This window comes from Letharia columbiana (assembly GCF_014066305.1).
Source record: "Letharia columbiana isolate WasteWater2 chromosome Unknown Sc0000081_s0, whole genome shotgun sequence".
Classification (NCBI taxonomy): domain Eukaryota; kingdom Fungi; phylum Ascomycota; class Lecanoromycetes; order Lecanorales; family Parmeliaceae; genus Letharia; species Letharia columbiana.
In genome coordinates this window covers 1-16,841 of record NW_023501126.1, presented here as the reverse complement: position 1 = coordinate 16,841, position 16,841 = coordinate 1, and the positions used below count along the sequence as shown (strand labels likewise).

General features: G+C 50.3%; 8 protein-coding genes across 8 annotated transcripts; 3 read left to right on the top strand and 5 right to left on the bottom strand.

The window, feature by feature from the left end:
• Nucleotides 1–172: 172 nt before the first annotated feature.
• Nucleotides 173–2,119, bottom strand: HO173_012449 (uncharacterized protein; the record flags this gene model as incomplete). The annotated part of the gene is made up of 5 exons (XM_037314318.1): nucleotides 173–1,633; nucleotides 1,683–1,787; nucleotides 1,840–1,925; nucleotides 1,974–2,021; nucleotides 2,077–2,119. 5 exons carry the CDS (start codon nucleotides 2,117–2,119, stop codon nucleotides 173–175), a joined length of 1,743 nt encoding a protein of 580 aa, XP_037158770.1.
• Nucleotides 2,120–2,496: 377 nt separating this feature from the next.
• Nucleotides 2,497–7,394, top strand: HO173_012448 (uncharacterized protein; the record flags this gene model as incomplete). Its single annotated transcript, XM_037314317.1, has 4 exons — nucleotides 2,497–2,710; nucleotides 2,771–2,891; nucleotides 2,939–3,992; nucleotides 4,038–7,394. 4 exons carry the CDS (start codon nucleotides 2,497–2,499, stop codon nucleotides 7,392–7,394), a joined length of 4,746 nt encoding a protein of 1,581 aa, XP_037158769.1.
• A 212-nt stretch (nucleotides 7,395–7,606) lies between these two features.
• On the bottom strand, nucleotides 7,607–7,934 carry HO173_012447 (uncharacterized protein; the record flags this gene model as incomplete). The annotated part of the gene is made up of 2 exons (XM_037314316.1): nucleotides 7,607–7,685; nucleotides 7,738–7,934. The coding sequence occupies 2 exons, from the start codon at nucleotides 7,932–7,934 to the stop codon at nucleotides 7,607–7,609; spliced, it is 276 nt and encodes a 91-aa protein (XP_037158768.1).
• A 12-nt stretch (nucleotides 7,935–7,946) lies between these two features.
• On the bottom strand, nucleotides 7,947–8,725 carry HO173_012446 (uncharacterized protein; the record flags this gene model as incomplete). The annotated part of the gene is made up of 2 exons (XM_037314315.1): nucleotides 7,947–8,404; nucleotides 8,461–8,725. The coding sequence occupies 2 exons, from the start codon at nucleotides 8,723–8,725 to the stop codon at nucleotides 7,947–7,949; spliced, it is 723 nt and encodes a 240-aa protein (XP_037158767.1).
• Nucleotides 8,726–9,029: 304 nt separating this feature from the next.
• HO173_012445 (uncharacterized protein) lies at nucleotides 9,030–10,093 on the top strand (the record flags this gene model as incomplete). The annotated part of the gene is made up of 5 exons (XM_037314314.1): nucleotides 9,030–9,108; nucleotides 9,188–9,228; nucleotides 9,336–9,596; nucleotides 9,654–9,788; nucleotides 9,866–10,093. The coding sequence occupies 5 exons, from the start codon at nucleotides 9,030–9,032 to the stop codon at nucleotides 10,091–10,093; spliced, it is 744 nt and encodes a 247-aa protein (XP_037158766.1).
• A 532-nt stretch (nucleotides 10,094–10,625) lies between these two features.
• On the bottom strand, nucleotides 10,626–13,367 carry HO173_012444 (uncharacterized protein; the record flags this gene model as incomplete). The annotated part of the gene is made up of 3 exons (XM_037314313.1): nucleotides 10,626–10,752; nucleotides 10,808–13,180; nucleotides 13,231–13,367. The coding sequence occupies 3 exons, from the start codon at nucleotides 13,365–13,367 to the stop codon at nucleotides 10,626–10,628; spliced, it is 2,637 nt and encodes an 878-aa protein (XP_037158765.1).
• Nucleotides 13,368–14,079: 712 nt separating this feature from the next.
• Nucleotides 14,080–15,504, top strand: HO173_012443 (uncharacterized protein; the record flags this gene model as incomplete). The annotated part of the gene is made up of 4 exons (XM_037314312.1): nucleotides 14,080–14,130; nucleotides 14,182–15,027; nucleotides 15,081–15,369; nucleotides 15,437–15,504. The coding sequence occupies 4 exons, from the start codon at nucleotides 14,080–14,082 to the stop codon at nucleotides 15,502–15,504; spliced, it is 1,254 nt and encodes a 417-aa protein (XP_037158764.1).
• Nucleotides 15,505–15,881: 377 nt separating this feature from the next.
• On the bottom strand, nucleotides 15,882–16,694 carry HO173_012442 (uncharacterized protein; the record flags this gene model as incomplete). The annotated part of the gene is made up of 1 exon (XM_037314311.1): nucleotides 15,882–16,694. The coding sequence occupies one exon, from the start codon at nucleotides 16,692–16,694 to the stop codon at nucleotides 15,882–15,884; it is 813 nt and encodes a 270-aa protein (XP_037158763.1).
• Between the last annotated feature and the right edge of the window lie 147 nt (nucleotides 16,695–16,841).

Genomic DNA, 16,841 nt, shown 5'->3' with positions numbered 1-16,841 from the left:
GGAGCTTTCCTTGAGCATCATGTATCTTAGCTGGTGTTTGATAATGAGAGAATGTATTGGCAACGGCAAGCCCCAAGCACAGTGCACATTGAATTAGCTTTAGGTCAGAGGTAGGACCGGTTTCACAACGAACCAACCCTGGTATTCCCAGCTATTGACTATCCACGGAAATCTAATGACCATGCCCATCGTCCCCGCCCCCTCTCTGTTCTGGATCCAGCTTGATAAGCGTATCTATCCTCATAACGGCAATGCATGCCTCCACCGCACTCTTCAGTTGCTTCACCTTACTCATACTCGGCTCCAACACGCCCGCCTTGATCTGATCTACCGCTTTCCCCCTCGTCAGATCCAACCCGTAGTTCTTGTAATTCTTGCGCTTCGCCATCGCTTTATCCTCCGCGCTCGGAGACTTTGAGCCTTTGGAGGGTGAAGAGGGAGGGGCAGGGGTATCTTGTATGCGTTGGGAGGTGGCGTGTAAGGAGCGGAGTTGCGCAACAAGGTCGGAAGAGTCTTTGGCGGCGTTCACGGCAAGGGTGCGGGGGATGATGAGGAGGGATTGGGCGAATTCGCCGATGGCGAGTTGTTCTCTTGAGCCGACTGTGACGGCGAATTCTTCTAGGTAGATGTGCAGTGCTGTTTCCACAGCGCCACCTCCGGGTACGATACTACCACTTTCCAGGGTGCGTTTGACGGCGGAGAGGGAGTCGTGCACCGAGCGCTCCATCTCGTCCAGTTGGTAGTCGTTCGAGCCGCGCAGGATGATCGACGCAGATGTATGCACTTTGGTACCCTTGACGAGGATGCACTCGTCATCTGAGATGCGCTCTTGCACTACCTCTTCTGCATGACCCAAGGAAGCTGCTTCAAATTTCTCGTCGCCGTTGAGGTCCGAGAGAGAAGAGACAAGCGTAGCTCCTGTGGCTTTTGCTATTCTCCGCAAATCCTCTTTTTTGCATCGCCGCACAGCCATGGCACCTTTTTCAATGAATTGTTTGAGGACTAGGTCATCGATGCCCTTTGTAGTAAAGACAACATTGGCGCCGGCTTTGAGAATCATCTCGACACGTTCCATGACCATGCCGGCTTCACGTTTGCGGATTTGCTCCAGCTGTTGTGGGTCGTCAACTGTTATGTGGACGCCGAGTTTCATGCGCTCTTTCTGCAAGTTCATGTCCAGGCAGGCGATCTTGGCATCTGTTATTCGGGTCTTCATGGCTTGCGAGGCGACGGTGCAATTTAGAGCGTATCCTTTGACGAGCACCGACTCTGTAGAGCTCTTTCCGTGAGCTTTGAGGACATTCACAGCTTTCACAGGATATTTGGTTTCGTTGCGATTGTTGGTTGATTTCACAGATTGCATGGCGTCCACCACCATGTTTGAGAAGAATTTTGAATCTGAGCCGATGATCTTGCTTGACATCGAAGTCTTTGCTATGTTGATGAGGGATTCCCTGCCTAGGTTTTCGACCTTAGTGCTTATGTTCTCGTTCATGTATTTCACCGCTTCTCGAAGAGCCAGCCGGTAGCCTGTTATAATTGTAGTTGGATGTATTCGGTTCTTCATGAGCTCATTTGCTCGCCGTAGGAGTTCCGCAGCTATTATGACTACTGAAGTTGTTCCATCGCCAACCTAGTGGTGATCAGCGAATGATGCATGGTGTGGGTCTCGGATGACCAACCTCCTTGTCCTGCTGCTGTGCTAAATCCACGAGTATCTTCCCTGCAGGGTGCTCCACATCAAGAAGGCTCAGGATAGTTGCCCCATCGTTGGTCACTGTGACGTCCTAGGATCGCTCAGCGTGGAACGTCCGCAAAAGGCTTATTCAAGAGACCTACCCCAATGTCGTCCACCATCATTTTGTCTAGTCCCGAGGGACCAAACGAACTCTTTACTACATTGGCAATAGCTTGTGTAGCAAGGACTATGGTGGTGTCAGAGTCTGTTGACAGATACCCGAGGGAGTATTTACCATTTTGATCTCGAATATCTGCACCACTGATCTTTGTTCCACCGAGGACTGTTGACTCTCTGTCAGTCGCTGTGTTTCTCCGGCCAGGTGAAATCTTACTCACAAAGAGTACCCGCGTTTCTAGGTTGCTCAAACATTCCTGCCATCTTATGGATATCCACTCAAATGGGAACAATTTTGGAAGTAGAAACGGTGGAATTGAGCCTGCACGAGAATACTTTTTGATAAGGCTGGAAGCGGAACGCGACGCGCTTAGTTCCATAAGGCTGAAGCTATCGGCGTCAACGGTCACGCCGACTTGGTCGGTCCTGCCTAACTAACCTATGGACAGATGAGCTTTAGGTAACCACCGCGCCCATGATCTGGAGTAACGCTCCCGTTATCAACGATAGATTCGCAACATCTCACATGATCTTCGATCAAGATCTAAGGTCCCTGCGGTGAGATTCCGCAAAGCTGGGACCATAATGCAGAAGCCGCCTATACTTCCTCTTCATAGGTGACAGTGCAAGGGACTTCGAGTATGGGACAGACATTCTCGCTGGCAACCCTTTCAGCGGGCTCCGCGGGGATCGATGTGCCAGAGTTGTCGGATCTTTCGTATGAAAAGTCGCTGGGAACGGCGCGATTCATGAAGAGTATCCGAGCCAGGCATCAACATGGTTTGGTGGTTGTCAAGCTGGTCATGAAACCGTTTCCCCAGCTCGATCTCGGCCAGTACGTGAGAGCTATTCGGTGTGAGTAGGTGGCTCGTCAGCGATCTCGAAAACGAACGTCTTGCTGATACGGGTTTGCAGCAGAACGTGAAGCCCTCAACGATGTCCCAAATGCGCTCGGCTACCAGCGTATCTTCGAGACCAGTACGAATGGGTATTTGGTTCGACAGTACTTCTACAGCTCCTTGTACGACCGAATGAGGTGAGTTTGATCCTCACATTTGCCAATCAAAGTTCTGAGATGAACAGTACACGTCCATTCCTGGAGGACATCGAGAAGAAATGGCTTGCATACCAGCTTCTTTGCGCCTTAAGAGATTGCCATGCTCGTAACATCTACCATGGGGATATCAAGACAGAGAACGTTCTGGTCACCTCGTGGAATTGGCTATATCTGACGGACTTCTCTTCCTCGTTCAAGAAGACATATCTCCCAGAGGACAACCCTGCGGATTTCTCCTATTACTTCGACACTTCAGGAAGGAGGACATGCTACCTTGCTCCAGAACGCTTTCTTGGGGCCGATGAAAAAGACGATGGGAGGGGGGTCACATGGGCCATGGATGTCTTCAGTGTCGGATGTGTTATTGCGGAGCTCTTCCTTGAAGCTCCCATATTCTCTTTAAGCCAACTCTACAAATACAGAAAAGGAGAGTACGATCCGAAATTCGGTTATCTGGGCAAAATCCAGGACCAAGAAGTGCGCGAGCTGGTCGGCCACATGATACAACTAGAGCCTGAGTCAAGGTTTTCCGCCGAGGAGTACCTTAAATTCTGGCGGCGCAAAGCCTTTCCTGAGTATTTTTATAGCTTTCTTCATCAATATATGGGATTGATCACGGACCCTTCATCAGGTCGTGCACCAGTTCTACCAAAGACCGCAAACTTTGGTGAAGCCGATGATAGAATCGACAGAGTATACTACGACTTTGACAAGATCTCTTACTTTCTCGGTTACGAAAATGAAAAGGCTCAAACAAATGCGAAATCTGATTCGGAAGCCTCTTCGGAAGGCCTCATTCCAGTACAGATTGACATACCGAACAACAGACACGAAGCTACTACAGTGGGAAGGCGCCCCGTCGATGATGGATCTCTTATTTTTCTTACGCTTGTAGTTTCCTCATTAAGAAACACTGCCCGATCCACTGCTAGGGTTCGCGCTTGTGATCTCATACTGGCCTTCGCCGAGAGGATCACGGATGAGGCGAAACTTGATCGGGTACTCCCCTATCTAGTAGCAATGCTGAACGATCGTGCCGACATTGTCAAGGTCGCTGCCATCCGGACCATGGCTCAACTGGTCAGAAACCCTCCTCCTATCAAACGCAAAGCTGACTTTCTCTAGCTATCTATGATCACAGTCGTGTCACCCGTCAATGCATATGTGTTTACCGAGTATATCCGTCCTCGGTTACAGCAATTCATTGTAGGCGGCAGCAATAAGGCAAGCCCAATAGTTCGCGCGACTTACGCTTCTTGCCTTGCCTCCTTAGCACACACCTCCTCCAGCATTCTGGACATGTTACAGGCTCTTCGCGCAGATGGGTCAGTCCCTACCGTCGATCCAGAGGCCGAAGATGGCGTAGACACAAATTTGACTTATCAAAACTCATTCGATGTGGCGAGGCTGGATTTATTAGAACATTTTGAGGCACACACGAAGGCTCTATTGACTGACAGTGACACATCAGTCAGACGAGCCTTTCTAGGTTCCGTATCAAGTCTCTGCGTCTTCTTTGGTAGCTCAAAAACGAACGATGTCATCCTCAGCCATCTCAACACATATTTGAATGACAAGGACTGGATCCTGAAATGTGCCTTTTTCCAAACGATCGTTGGAGTTGCCACCTTTGTTGGTGGCACAAGTCTTGAGGAATTCATCTTGCCTCTCATGATACAAGCTTTGACTGATCCAGAGGAATTCGTGGTCGAGAAAGTGCTCTCCTCTTTTGCGAGTATGGCGGAATTAGGTTTGTTCCAACGATCCAGGACCTGGGAGATGGTAGACATAGTTGCACGGTTCATGGTGCATCCCAACATTTGGATCCGAGAAGCGGCTGCACATTTCGTCTCGTCCTCAACGCGATATTTGTCCATAGCAGATCTCCACTGCATTGTTTCCCCACTCGTACAGCCATATCTCAAATCATCCATTACCGACTTCTCGGAAACCAGTATACTCGATAATCTCAGAAGACCCTTGCCTCGACCTATCCTCGAGATGGCCGTGAGCTGGGCTTTAAAGGTCGAGGGAGGACTCTTTTGGAAGCCTGTCCAGCAGCAAAGGACCTTCTCTTTCGGATCCCCCGAACAGGCTCTTCCCACGATTTCTTCGAAAGACCTAAGACCAAATGTTCTAAGTAAGATTGCAAAGAATAACGAAGATGAGCAGTGGATCACGAGACTACGGAACATAGGCATGAGTACGGATGATGATTTCAAGCTCTTGGCATTGAGGGAATACATCTGGCGTATTGCTCATAAGCAATTAAAGGCAGGCCCTGATGGCACTCCATCACATTTGAACAGCATTCTACTGCTCAAAGAAATGAACGTTACACCACAGACAATCTTTTTTGAAAACCAAAAACGAAAAGACAAATCTCGGCGTCGAGCTTCAAATGGCGAGCACCAAGCCAGCGGATCCAAGAACAACCCAGAAATCGCACCTCATACCATCGCAGACGCGTTGCTCGATGCGTCTGCTACCATCGATGATCCTCTCTCTCAGCGTAAGAAATCGTATGCAAATGCCAGGAGGGAAAGGCTTAACGGCACACTCCAAGTCCAAAGCATACCCATCGAATCACGGCGAAGTTCTTCTAACGTTAGTTCGCCTTTATCCACTTCGCCACGCGGACGGCGTCAATCCCATCCGACGAACTCGACGGATAACAATGACAATCCCCCAAGCGCCGGCACGCTTACCCCAACAGATTCCCTCCGGACAGGTGGCGGACATGGTAGAAGTGGAGGCATAAAACACAAGTCCAGTGCTATCAATTTACTGAATCGAAGAGATACCTCCAAGACCGTAGCCGAGACAGGCACGACTTCTGCAAACGCCTTTGGTAAAGTTGACGGCCCATTCACCCGAGAGCCTTCTGAGGCCTCGTCTCATCGTAAGGCAAGCCACAGCGACGCGAAAACAGATCCAAAGAATGCAACCCATGCTGGCCACACATACGACGGCAATGATCCCAGTGTTTTGAGATTCCTTGATTCGTTAGCATCGGAGAATTATCCACATGACATTCACGATTTCGGGCCTTTGATTATGCCAATTAGTAGCAAGCGACATTTGATGAAGAAGGCAGATAGTCCGGGATCTGACAAGCCCTGGCGACCGGAGGGAACGCTGATTGCAACCTTTGCAGAGCACACGGGCCCAATCAATCGAGTCGTGCCTTCGCCAGATCATGCTTTCTTCATCACGGGGTCCGATGATGGCACTGTCAAGGTTTGGGATACAATGAGGCTTGAACGAAATCTTACCCATCGATCCAGGCAAACACACAGCCATGCCGAGGGAGCAAAAGTAAAGTGCCTATGTTTTGTCGAAAACACTCATTCATTCGTCAGTGGTGCGACTGATGGTAGCATCAATGTCGTCAAAGTGGATCACACGCTTGTAGGTGATACTTCCAAGTACGGCAGACTTCGCAGTGTGCGGGATTATCAGCTACCTGAGGGCGAGCATGCGGTGTGGCTGGACCATTCGAAATTGGATACACAATCCGTCCTGCTGTTAGCTACCAACACCTCACGAGTCGTCGCTCTGGATTTGCGGAATATGACCGTAATTTACTCTTTCAAAAACCCCGTGCACCATGGTACGCCGACTTGCTTTTGTGTTGATCACAAACACGGCTGGATGCTGATTGGAACCTCACATGGCGTGCTCGACTTATGGGACCTTCGCTTTCGACTGCGATTGAAAGGCTGGGGTCTCGCCGGAGGCACACCAATACACCGTCTGATCATTCACCCGTTCAAGACGTATGGCAGATGTGTCTGCGTGACTGGTGGCACAGGGCAAACAGACATCACAATTTGGGACGTTGAAAAAACAGAATGCCGAGAAGTCTTCCGCGTCGGAGTCCCCAAGAATGGCGGCAAGGAAAATCTAAAAGCATACGAACCCTGGAAAGTCGACGAGGAAAAACCTGAAGGCATGCTCGGCCGCTTTGCCACAGCTATCGACCCTTCTGGGGGCGGCAATAGCAATCCGGACAGGGGTTTTCGGGCTCTAGCCGTGGGTATCGATTCACCTGAGCCTACTTGGGAAGGCAAATACGGCTTCTTTCTCACTGGTGGCGCTGATAAAAAACTCCGCTTTTGGGATGTCACACGCGCGGATGCTTCAACGGTGATTAGTGGTCTTGCCGCCGACGAAGACCAGCCTAGATTTACGACCTCGCATCCTACCGCGACCCTCACCATCAATAGTGAGCGGATACCACAGGTGGCTCCCTCGGCGCCCAACGCTGCCGCAGGAAATAAACCCGGCTCGAGTTCTGCAGGTGCTAAGAAGCCGTCGTCACTGGATGTAAAGCCGCCAAGGTCTACCATTATCAGCAAGCACCAGCAGCAACTGCTCAGGAGTCATTTGGACACGATATTGGATGTTTGCTTGCTGGAGAGTCCGGTGGGTATGACGGTTAGTGTGGATCGGATGGGGTGCATTTATGTGTTTCAATGATGCGCTGCGATGGGCTAGAAAATACAAGGATCGCTTGAATAGGAGGGTGAGGCTTGGTATGGAGATAGCATAGCGTTCGATATTGCAATCAGAGCTTGTAAAGCGCAGTCTTCTCAAACAAACAAGGCAGGCAGCCCGTGCTCGTTTCATTACTTGCGTCTACTCGCCTGTAATCAAGAAACATTCACAGTTGAACCCCGAGCTAGGAACACTCATAGCAGATTACCCTCCTGCGCCAGTCTCGTCCACTCGCATGGGCCATCTGTCAAGACAGGTGAGCAGCATTTCTGACTGACTTACCAAGTAAGCGCACATTCTTGAAGTTGAATGCAAGATTGCCTACCACAGAACCCCCTTCCTAGCAGTTTCCCTCTCGTACTTGCGTAGAACGACCTCCTGCTGCTGGTCTACCCACCATTTTTGCCTTCCAACCATACGGAAATTGCTCCGCCAAGTGATCACTCTTCGTTCCTGCAATTGGTTCTTCACTTCCACAACCGAATGTCTATTCCCAGCTTCGCAACGACGCGTTGACCACATGATTCACATTCATCATGGTGATTGGTCGTTTTGATCCAGTCGCTGCTTGAGCTGTACTTCCGTTGAGTTTTCCCGGCACGCATTTACTAGCTCTTGAGACACTTGCATCCCACTCCCCAACGTCTCATCCGAGTCTTTTGGAGGTGTCTCCTTTTCTCGTTGACCCTCAATAACAGGCGTAGGTACTGCTTGTTTCACAGTCTCCGAAACCGGCACTTTCGTTCCCGTTTTACGCACAAGTCTAGGCATCAGGCCTAGATTCTGCATCACTTTCGCAACAGATATCATATCGCCGTCAATATATACAGCACCGATAATAGCCTCGATGGTGCCAGCCATCACAGTTGGTCCTACAGGAGCATCTTTGGAAGACGGATTCTTGTTGATGAGCGTGTCCAGTCCGTTGGTGCGACCGACCATGTAAAGATTGGCATTTGAGCCAACGTCGGAGACAATGCGGGAGAGCCTCTCTATCAATTTGTAAACAACACTTTTCCTGGACAATTGGACACACTGTCAGCCATACCTCTGGACCCCTCCCCCTTGTACCAATCCTCAACAAGCGCCAGCTTCAGAACGGCATCGCCAACGATAGCAAGTCTGCGGTTGCCATCTGGAAATGTTTGAAACCCTACACTGTGACGCTCAGACCCAGCGCCTTGGACTTCGCCGGAGCGTATAATTGATCCCGGGGCCTGTACGGCTTCCCATAGGTACTGAGCGTTTTTGAAATTGTAGCCGATTCTATTTTGCAATTTGCGGACTGTAGGGGCCATACGCAATGCTGTCATGTTAGAAGACGTCCTGGGCAACTACTGCTAGTATAAGGATTCGCAATGGGTTTTTCAATTTGTTGTTCTCCGAAGCACGTGATGAAAATCGTTGATACTGGCCAAGTATAGACTAGCTCGGTTCAGCCTTATGGTTTTCAGTTCTCGAGAAACTGTCGCTCTCAATCGTTCACAAACACGAGCTAAACACAACCCACAGCCAGGATCGCTTACTCCTCTCTCCTGCAGGCTTCACGCCTTGCCTATTCCCCCCACCCTTTCCTACACCCAGTCCTCAGATCACCCTGCGTAACAAGCCGCCACGATGAGGTTAACCGCCGAACTCATCCAAGCCTCCCTCTCCTACCTCAACCCCCTCAAAGAGCGCGAACTGGATCTCAGAGGTGCGTTAGACAAGCTGAAAAGAGCAGATACTACACTTTGTGAGGCGAGCTCCATTGATATCATAAACGAGGACTACAGGACACAAACTACCTGCGATTGAGAATCTGGGCGTTGCCAAGGTTTGCCTCTCTACCTTCCCTTCCTTCCCCTTCCCCCCTCTCTCCTTACCGGCCTCTCTATGGGTACGAGACTGTACTGAGACATGGTCGCTGAACAGTCGCTGTAGGATCAAGACGCTATCGACTTCACCGACAACGACATAACAGCCCTCTCCAACTTCCCGCTCTCCCCTCGACTACGCACGCTCCTCCTCGCGCGGAACAGGATCAATAGCATACAACCCACGCTTGCAAACTCGTTGCCGAATCTCACCACCTTGATTCTGACTTCCAACAACTTCGCCGAGCTCGCGGATTTGGACGTGCTGAGGAACTTCCCGAGGCTCACGCTTCTATCGCTACTAGAGAACCCTGTCACGAGGCGAGAGGTACATGAGCATGTTGGCTACTGCAAGGTGAGGTCGCTGATATGAGCCTTTTTTTAGAATTATCGGTATTGGATAATATGGCGCTGTCCCACCGTCCGCTTCCTCGACTACCAAAAAGTGAAAGATGTTGAGCGCGAGAAAGCTACGGAGCTGTTCGGCACGGCCAAAGAGCCTTCGGCGCTCGCTTCAAAGGTGCGCTTTTCTCCGCTGCTCATTTCCTGTCTTCTGGCCCCTTCGCCCGCATCCGACTAACGGTCCTCCCGTAACAGATCATGGGCATCAAATCTCGCACCTTCGACATCCCCTCCACCTCTCTGGCCAATGGTACCAGTAGCGCTGGCGACAAATCGTACCGTGTAAAGCTGACGGACAAGGAGAAGAAGAGGGTAGAGGGGCTGATTAGGAACGCGAAGAGTTTGCAGGAGATTACGAGGTTGGAGAAGGAGCTGAATGATGGACGCATCCCGCAAGGAGGGGGTGATGAGATGGAAGAATGAGAGTGCTCGCGTGATCGGTTGAGAGAAGGGGATGAAAAAGCTTGCTGAAGCGTTGCTGCATATTGCGCGCATTACTTGTACTAGAGGCACTCCCATGGTTGAGCTTGGCAATACCCAAAATAAATCAGTTTATCTCGTGAATGGATCGTAGTGGACTCCATTCAAGTGTGTAAAATTTGTGTTTGTTCCAATAGTAATGTTATGTCAAGCAAAGAGGTACTTGATACGAGTCTCGAGTCCATAAGCAAAAGCCACACAACCACATACATTGGTACCCTGTCCGTTCACTCATTCCTTCGCTTCGTTTGTGCTCCTATTACCAGAGCATCTTACGAGTCCTCCAGAGCCTGCCGCTCTGCTAATTTGGCCCTCAAATAAATGATGCCATTGCACTCCACCCTATCAAAGTAACAATCATTTATTCATCCCCATATTCAGCGAACGGTCACTGGCTCCGGGGATGATATTGGCCATGGCGAATAGTCAAGTGTAGTAGCGAAAGTAATTGAATGCGAAGATTGAAGAGGATGTTTCAACCATCAAGCAAGTCGACATCGAGCCCAATAGCTTGCATGAACAAGTTGACATTGCCGCGTCTTTGTAATGCCATTTCCGGGGGCAGCGTTTTGCTCTGCTGAAGAGTCTCCATGACTCGATCCCTAGGAAGAACTTTGTCAGTGACATCTCCCAATCCGAAAGGGAGAGTCTACTCACTTGACTGCAAGAACCAGTCTCTGCTGCTGCTCGGGATTCGCTCCACTTCCCGTGGCGGCTAAGAATTGCCACACATACTGATCCTGTCCTGCGTTGACCGAGGCAGGGAAAACCTCTCCAAGCAGAGGCTCAAGAAGATCGAAGAAGCGATTGTAGATACCCAGCCATTGATCCCAGGTCTGATCGTCCGTAGCTTCAGTTGCCTTCACAATTGCTGCTCGGCTGAGAAGCATTGTCAAGACTTCCAGACCTACCCTTGTTCGAGCGACGGCGCTCAAGTTCACACGCTCTGTGACGAGACCTAAAAGGCCGATGACTATGTTCAAGGGCGCTTCGGTAACATACGAAAAGAGACTGGGCATCACAGCTTGCAGGAAGAGGTCAACCTGCTCTCGAGACATTGGCGAGGGCTGAGCTCCGGGCTGAGCTTGACGAATAACATCCAGTATGTCGAGATGTACGATAATCATTGTCAAGATTGTAAGACGCTGGTTTTCATCGATGTGATTGAAGATGCGCGGAACAGCTTTCTTACCCTTCGGATAGGAAAGGAATGCAATGAATGGATGGAGAATAGCTGAGTCAGGCAAGATCGGCTCGGTGACCTTGAGATCCATCCAAAGTTTTTGATTTAATTCCTGGAAAGCCTGCTGCCACTCCATGACTTGTTGGACCGCAGCGAGCTCGCTGTCTTCAGTAGGTGGCGCCGGTAGGCGGCGGTCGTGGTCTTCCATTCTCATCAGAGTTGAGTAGACTGCTTCAATGTTCTTCAGGATGGCCTTGCGGTCGGTTGTACTCAAAACGGCTTGTGCTTTTTTGCTGCTTTGCTGAGTGGTGACGTTGCTGCTGTCATGCCGCTTGATGTTGAGCAGGGGTTTCGGAGTCTTGGCATTGCTGAATGAGATTTTCCCCAAGCTGCCTTCAATGACCAATTGCTTGTTCTTGGGCTTAGCCTTTGCGGCCTCCACTGCTCGCTGGACCTGCTGTTCCATTCGCTGTACGTGACTGTCTCCGCCTCTCTGCCTCTTACCCATGCCACCTTGACGACCACCAGTCCGGAATAGATAGGTCTGTGCAAAATTGCTAAGGGGCTGTTGTGGATTCTGTCTCGGTCTATTTTCGATCTGATTGTAAACTTGATAATAAAAATCTTCAGAGAGCGAGGTATCAGGGTCCTGCTCGTTCACGTTTCCAGTGGCAGTCATCAGTTGCTGTAGTTGGATTCGCGTGATGAAATTCTTGTCTTGGGGGGTCATGAGCCCGTTACCCTTCGACAACAGAAAGATTTTGTGATTGCGCTTTGCTCGTTTGGCTTCCTCAACCAGATATGCATTACGCTCCTCGTCTGACAAATGCATAATCTGACTTGGGTGATAGATAATTGGTACAGGTACCTGTGCTCCATTCTGACCAGGAGGAGGCGCTCTTTGCTGTTTCTGCATCGATAACGGCTGTTCTGGAAGTCGAGGAGCGAGTTGAGCTGACTGACGATTTGGATTCTGCAAGATCTGGCGAGGCTGTGGTGATGCCTGGGTTTCTGGAGCTTGTTGTGGTGTATTGTGGCCTCGCTGTAGAATCTGTGGAGGAGCGGGGGCAACTTGAGGTGCTTGAGCGGCCGGGCTGGACCGCGTTGGTAATTCGTTGTTCGATACTTGGGTTGCCCTTGGCATGTGATGACCGGGTTGAGGCCTCTGCTGAATACTGATCGGCGCTTGAGCCAAGTCTCCTGGCCGCACGGCTCGTCCTGTCTCATGCTGGGTTGGGGGCATCTGCTGCGGGTAGGGCATCTGAGCTTGCTGTGGACGTGCAGGCTGGGGTGCTTGCTGTTTCGTTTGAGGCATTACGAATGGACCTGAAGCTTGAGCTAACTGCTGCGGTTCCGGGCCGGGACTGGGTCTCTTGGGTTGCGACCTCATGGCGGCCTCCACCTCCTCCAAGCTCATCATCTTCTTAGTGGGTACACCGCTGGAACTCCGTTGCTGAGAGGGCCCCACCTCACGGCTGCTTTGTTTTGATCCATAGTCTTTCGCAAATTTTTGGGGCCCTGTGCCCCATAGACTAGCATCTACTTGCATTTCTGGTATGTATCCCGGATTCTTGTATGCCTCATATCCTGTCCTGAAAGTCTTTGACGCATGCTTAGGAGGGCTTGAGGAAGCGACTGGAGGGTTTGATGGCGGTTGTTGACGATTGAATCGTAGTGCTTCTTCGTTAATCGCATCGGTGACCTTTGAGGTACTGCCATAGAAGTCGAAGTCTTTGCCAATGGATTTGGTGGTAGCCCCGCCGCCACCAAAGGTATCGTCATTAAAGTCATCGTCCGCCTCTTGCAGTTGGTCACCCAGACCATCATAGGTATCATCAAAATCAATACTGTGATCGTAAGCTATGCCATGCATCTCAATGGCAAACAGCCTACATACGCGTCGTCGTCTTCTTGCCCCAAACCCTGGTTCTGAGAGATGCTGGCAAATGGATCTGGAGCAGACCCGAACCCCGGAGCTTGAGCAGGATGCCCACGATCCTGAGGGCCACGGGGATCGAAACCGAAGAAAGACATTTGATTTTAGGACTCCTCACCAGACACGAAAGGCAGTCCAGGTACAAGTGATTGAAGGCAATATGAGACAAGGAGAAGCTTTTAGTGCAGGATTGGAACCTTGTGAGATAATTACAATACACAGGCAAAAATCTTGAAAGACAGACGAGGGGAAGCGGACGAAAAGAGAGTCTGTTTGAGAGAGTTGTTTGTGTAAGGTGGATGTACGTGGAGTTTGGATGTGGATCGTATCACACTTTAGTCAAGCTTTAGGCGGCACCAGCGGGTCTTCCGGTATCGGTAAAACCTTTCTCCCAGACTCCCATTCTCTGACGCTAAACCTTATCGTTAGCGTGCATTCTGCAAGCCCGTACTGAAATGAGATTCGTCACCCCTTGCGTTTGTGAAGACCACTTCTCTCTCATATTTGGATATCCAACTCTTCTTTAGACATACTTCTCACCAGCTCCTTGGTCAACTAATCCAACCACTATTCTCCTCCTCCCTTAGGACATTCAGCGACCTCCCTCATGTACTTCGAGAGTACAATGCACATTCGTCTTTGTTTGACATAATCATTCGCTTGCAGACACAGATCTCTGCAATCAATCTTGCAGTGGAAGTCATTAACAGCTTCAGGCAGTGAAAGAGTGGAGACAAGATCAAAGGCGTTCAATTGGCAAAGAGATCCAACCAGGAGTCATCTTCGCCCAAGGGCAAACTGTCTGTAGAGATGGCGGCTGGCACGTCGAGGATACTGCGTTATGTCTTGTTTGCTTTCTTCGTGGGTGTCGCTAATGGAAAATCAGTCTTGCCCAGGCTGACAGTGCCATAGGGCCTTATGATCCTTTATTTCATATCTTCCTCGTCAATACCCAAACCGGAAATGCCTGGTGGGTCGAATTTCGAGAGGTGGAAGAGCAAGAAAGACAAAAGTAATGCTTCGGTAGGGAAAAGCCCCGCAGGTCCTCCCTCATCAGGGGAGAAAGATCTTGCTGCGGAATCGGGCTCGTCCAAGCTAACGGGGAAGCTCGAAACATCATCCGGCCTTTCGACAGGAGCAAAGATGAATGCTACGTTTGTCTCGTTGACCAGAAACTCGGATCTATGGGATATTGCAGACTCGATTCGTAATGTTGAAGATCGGTTCAATCGAAATTACCACTACGACTGGGTTTTCCTCAATGACCAGCCCTTCGACGAGACGTTCAAGAAGGTCACTACCGCCATGGTTTCTGGCACTGCGCGATATGGCTTGATTGGCAAGGAGCATTGGTCATTCCCAGATTTCATTGATCAAGACAAAGCCAAAGCGGTTCGAGAAGACATGGCAGAGCGAAAGATCATCTATGGAGACTCTATAAGCTACAGGCACATGTGTCGATTTGAATCGGGCTTCTTCTTTCGCCAGCCTTTGATGAATGAGTATGAGTGGTACTGGCGTGTAGAGCCGAGTATCAAGCTATTCTGCGATATTGGCTTCGACCCGTTCGTGTTCATGGCAGAGAACAAGAAGAAATACAGCTTCGTCATCAGTTTGTTTGAGTACGCCGAGACCATTCCTACGATCTGGGACAGTACAAAGAAATTCATGAAATTACATCCAGAGCACATTCCTGAAGGCAATGCTGTGGACTGGTTGAGCGATGACGGCGGAGAGTCTTACAACCATTGCCATTTCGTAAGTTGTTTTCATCGAGCATCTAAATCCTCCCAACTAATGTATGTAATTAGTGGTCCAACTTTGAAATTGGTAACCTCAATTGGCTGCGATCGAAAGCCTACCTCGAATTCTTTGAAGTCTTGGATCAAGATGGCGGCTTCTTCTACGAGAGATGGGGTGATGCCCCTGTGCATTCCATTGCCGCCGGTCTCTTATTGAAAAAGGAGGAAATACACTTCTTCGACGACATTGGATACTGGCACGTTCCATTTACACACTGTCCGACATCTGAACAGAAAAGACTGGAGAATAAATGCCATTGCAACCCGAAAGACAACTTTGACTGGAAAGGATATTCATGTAAGTCCCTCGCATAACAATTCGAACCACTGTGCTACTCCATTTGGAGTATTGACAATCTCTAAAGGTACGACAAAGTGGTTCGAAAAGAATGAATTGAAATACCCCGAGGGCTGGGAAGATCAAAAAGACTAGACTTTTCAGGAGAAATTTCGAGAACCTAGGATGTATTCTACAAATTCATGTGAGGCGTCACGATTGGCTTGCTGGGCGCTGGAGCAGCCCTAACGTTGGGCTGGGGGCTTCCAAGGGGGCTGCGAGCGAGGCATTTGGCATAGCTTCGGCGTAAAGGGGTCCTGTATGATAAAAAAGAGGCAAATTGCTACAAACAATAAATCTCTAATCGCTCCCATCTCATCTCGTCGCCTTTACCAGGCATGACTTCAGTCGCTGGTGAGCATCATGTTATTTGCTAAAACTATCAGTACTCTATATGACGACGATGTCATGACGGGGCATCACCCAGAGTCCTCTTCTGACCGCTGCTGAAGCCAATGCTATTGACAACCTCATCACTGGAACTCTCCAAACTCCCCGTCATCGAATCCAAGCTCTGCTGCAGTCTTTTCAACAGGCTCAAACCCCCTACTTCTCCTCTTCTCGGCCCTTACATCCTGCGCGCTCCGCGGAGGTGCCAGCATCGGCATCGCTCCCCCATCTCCATTCACCAGCGATTCGGGCGGCGGTATTATAGAAAACGATGCAGTTGTCGCCCCTCCACTCCTTTCCGCCCCTGCATCATCATCTCCAGCTTTCCTTCTCCCTTTCCTCCCAATATCAACCACGATGGTCTGTCCCTCCTTCAACCCATAATCCTTCTTCACCTCGGCCTCAGCCTTCGCCTTCGCCGCACTCTTCTTCTCGGACGGCGTCTCCAACCCCAAAACCTTCCTACTCTCCTGCAAACAGATCCCAAAATCAATCGCCTCCCCTCTCTCCTCAAAGCCGATCCCCAACGTAGCTTTCATGCCCCCATCGCCCACCACCCTGATCGCAAAGAAGCGGCTGCTATCCAGCACCGCTTCTACAGCCCCGGCATCCGTATACGGTGCTTTGGCAAACAATTCTCCCGTTGAGGGGTCTTCGAGTAGGATTTCCGTGCTGAGGGATTCCCCCGCGTCTTTGGGGAGGGGTACAGCGGTTTCGATGACGCGGAGGCGGCCGGTGAAGATTTGGCGTTTGTTGTCGTCTGCGGTCCAGGTGGAGGCGGTGTAGCCTTTGTTGGAGGTCAGGGGCGGAATGTTGTAGATGTGGACGGTGGAGGCGATGAAGAGGATGCGCTGGATTGCGTCGGCGGGGAGGGGGGTGGGGGCGGAGGATGTCATTGGGAGAGTAAGTAGGCGGGGAGATTCGCAATGGGTTTCGGGGGTTTAGACCATGGTGGAAGACTGAAACGGTGGCAATCGGAGCAGGATCGAGGGACAATGATAGTGTAAGGCCTGTTCGAGGTGTGCAAGCTGCTGGATGAAGCC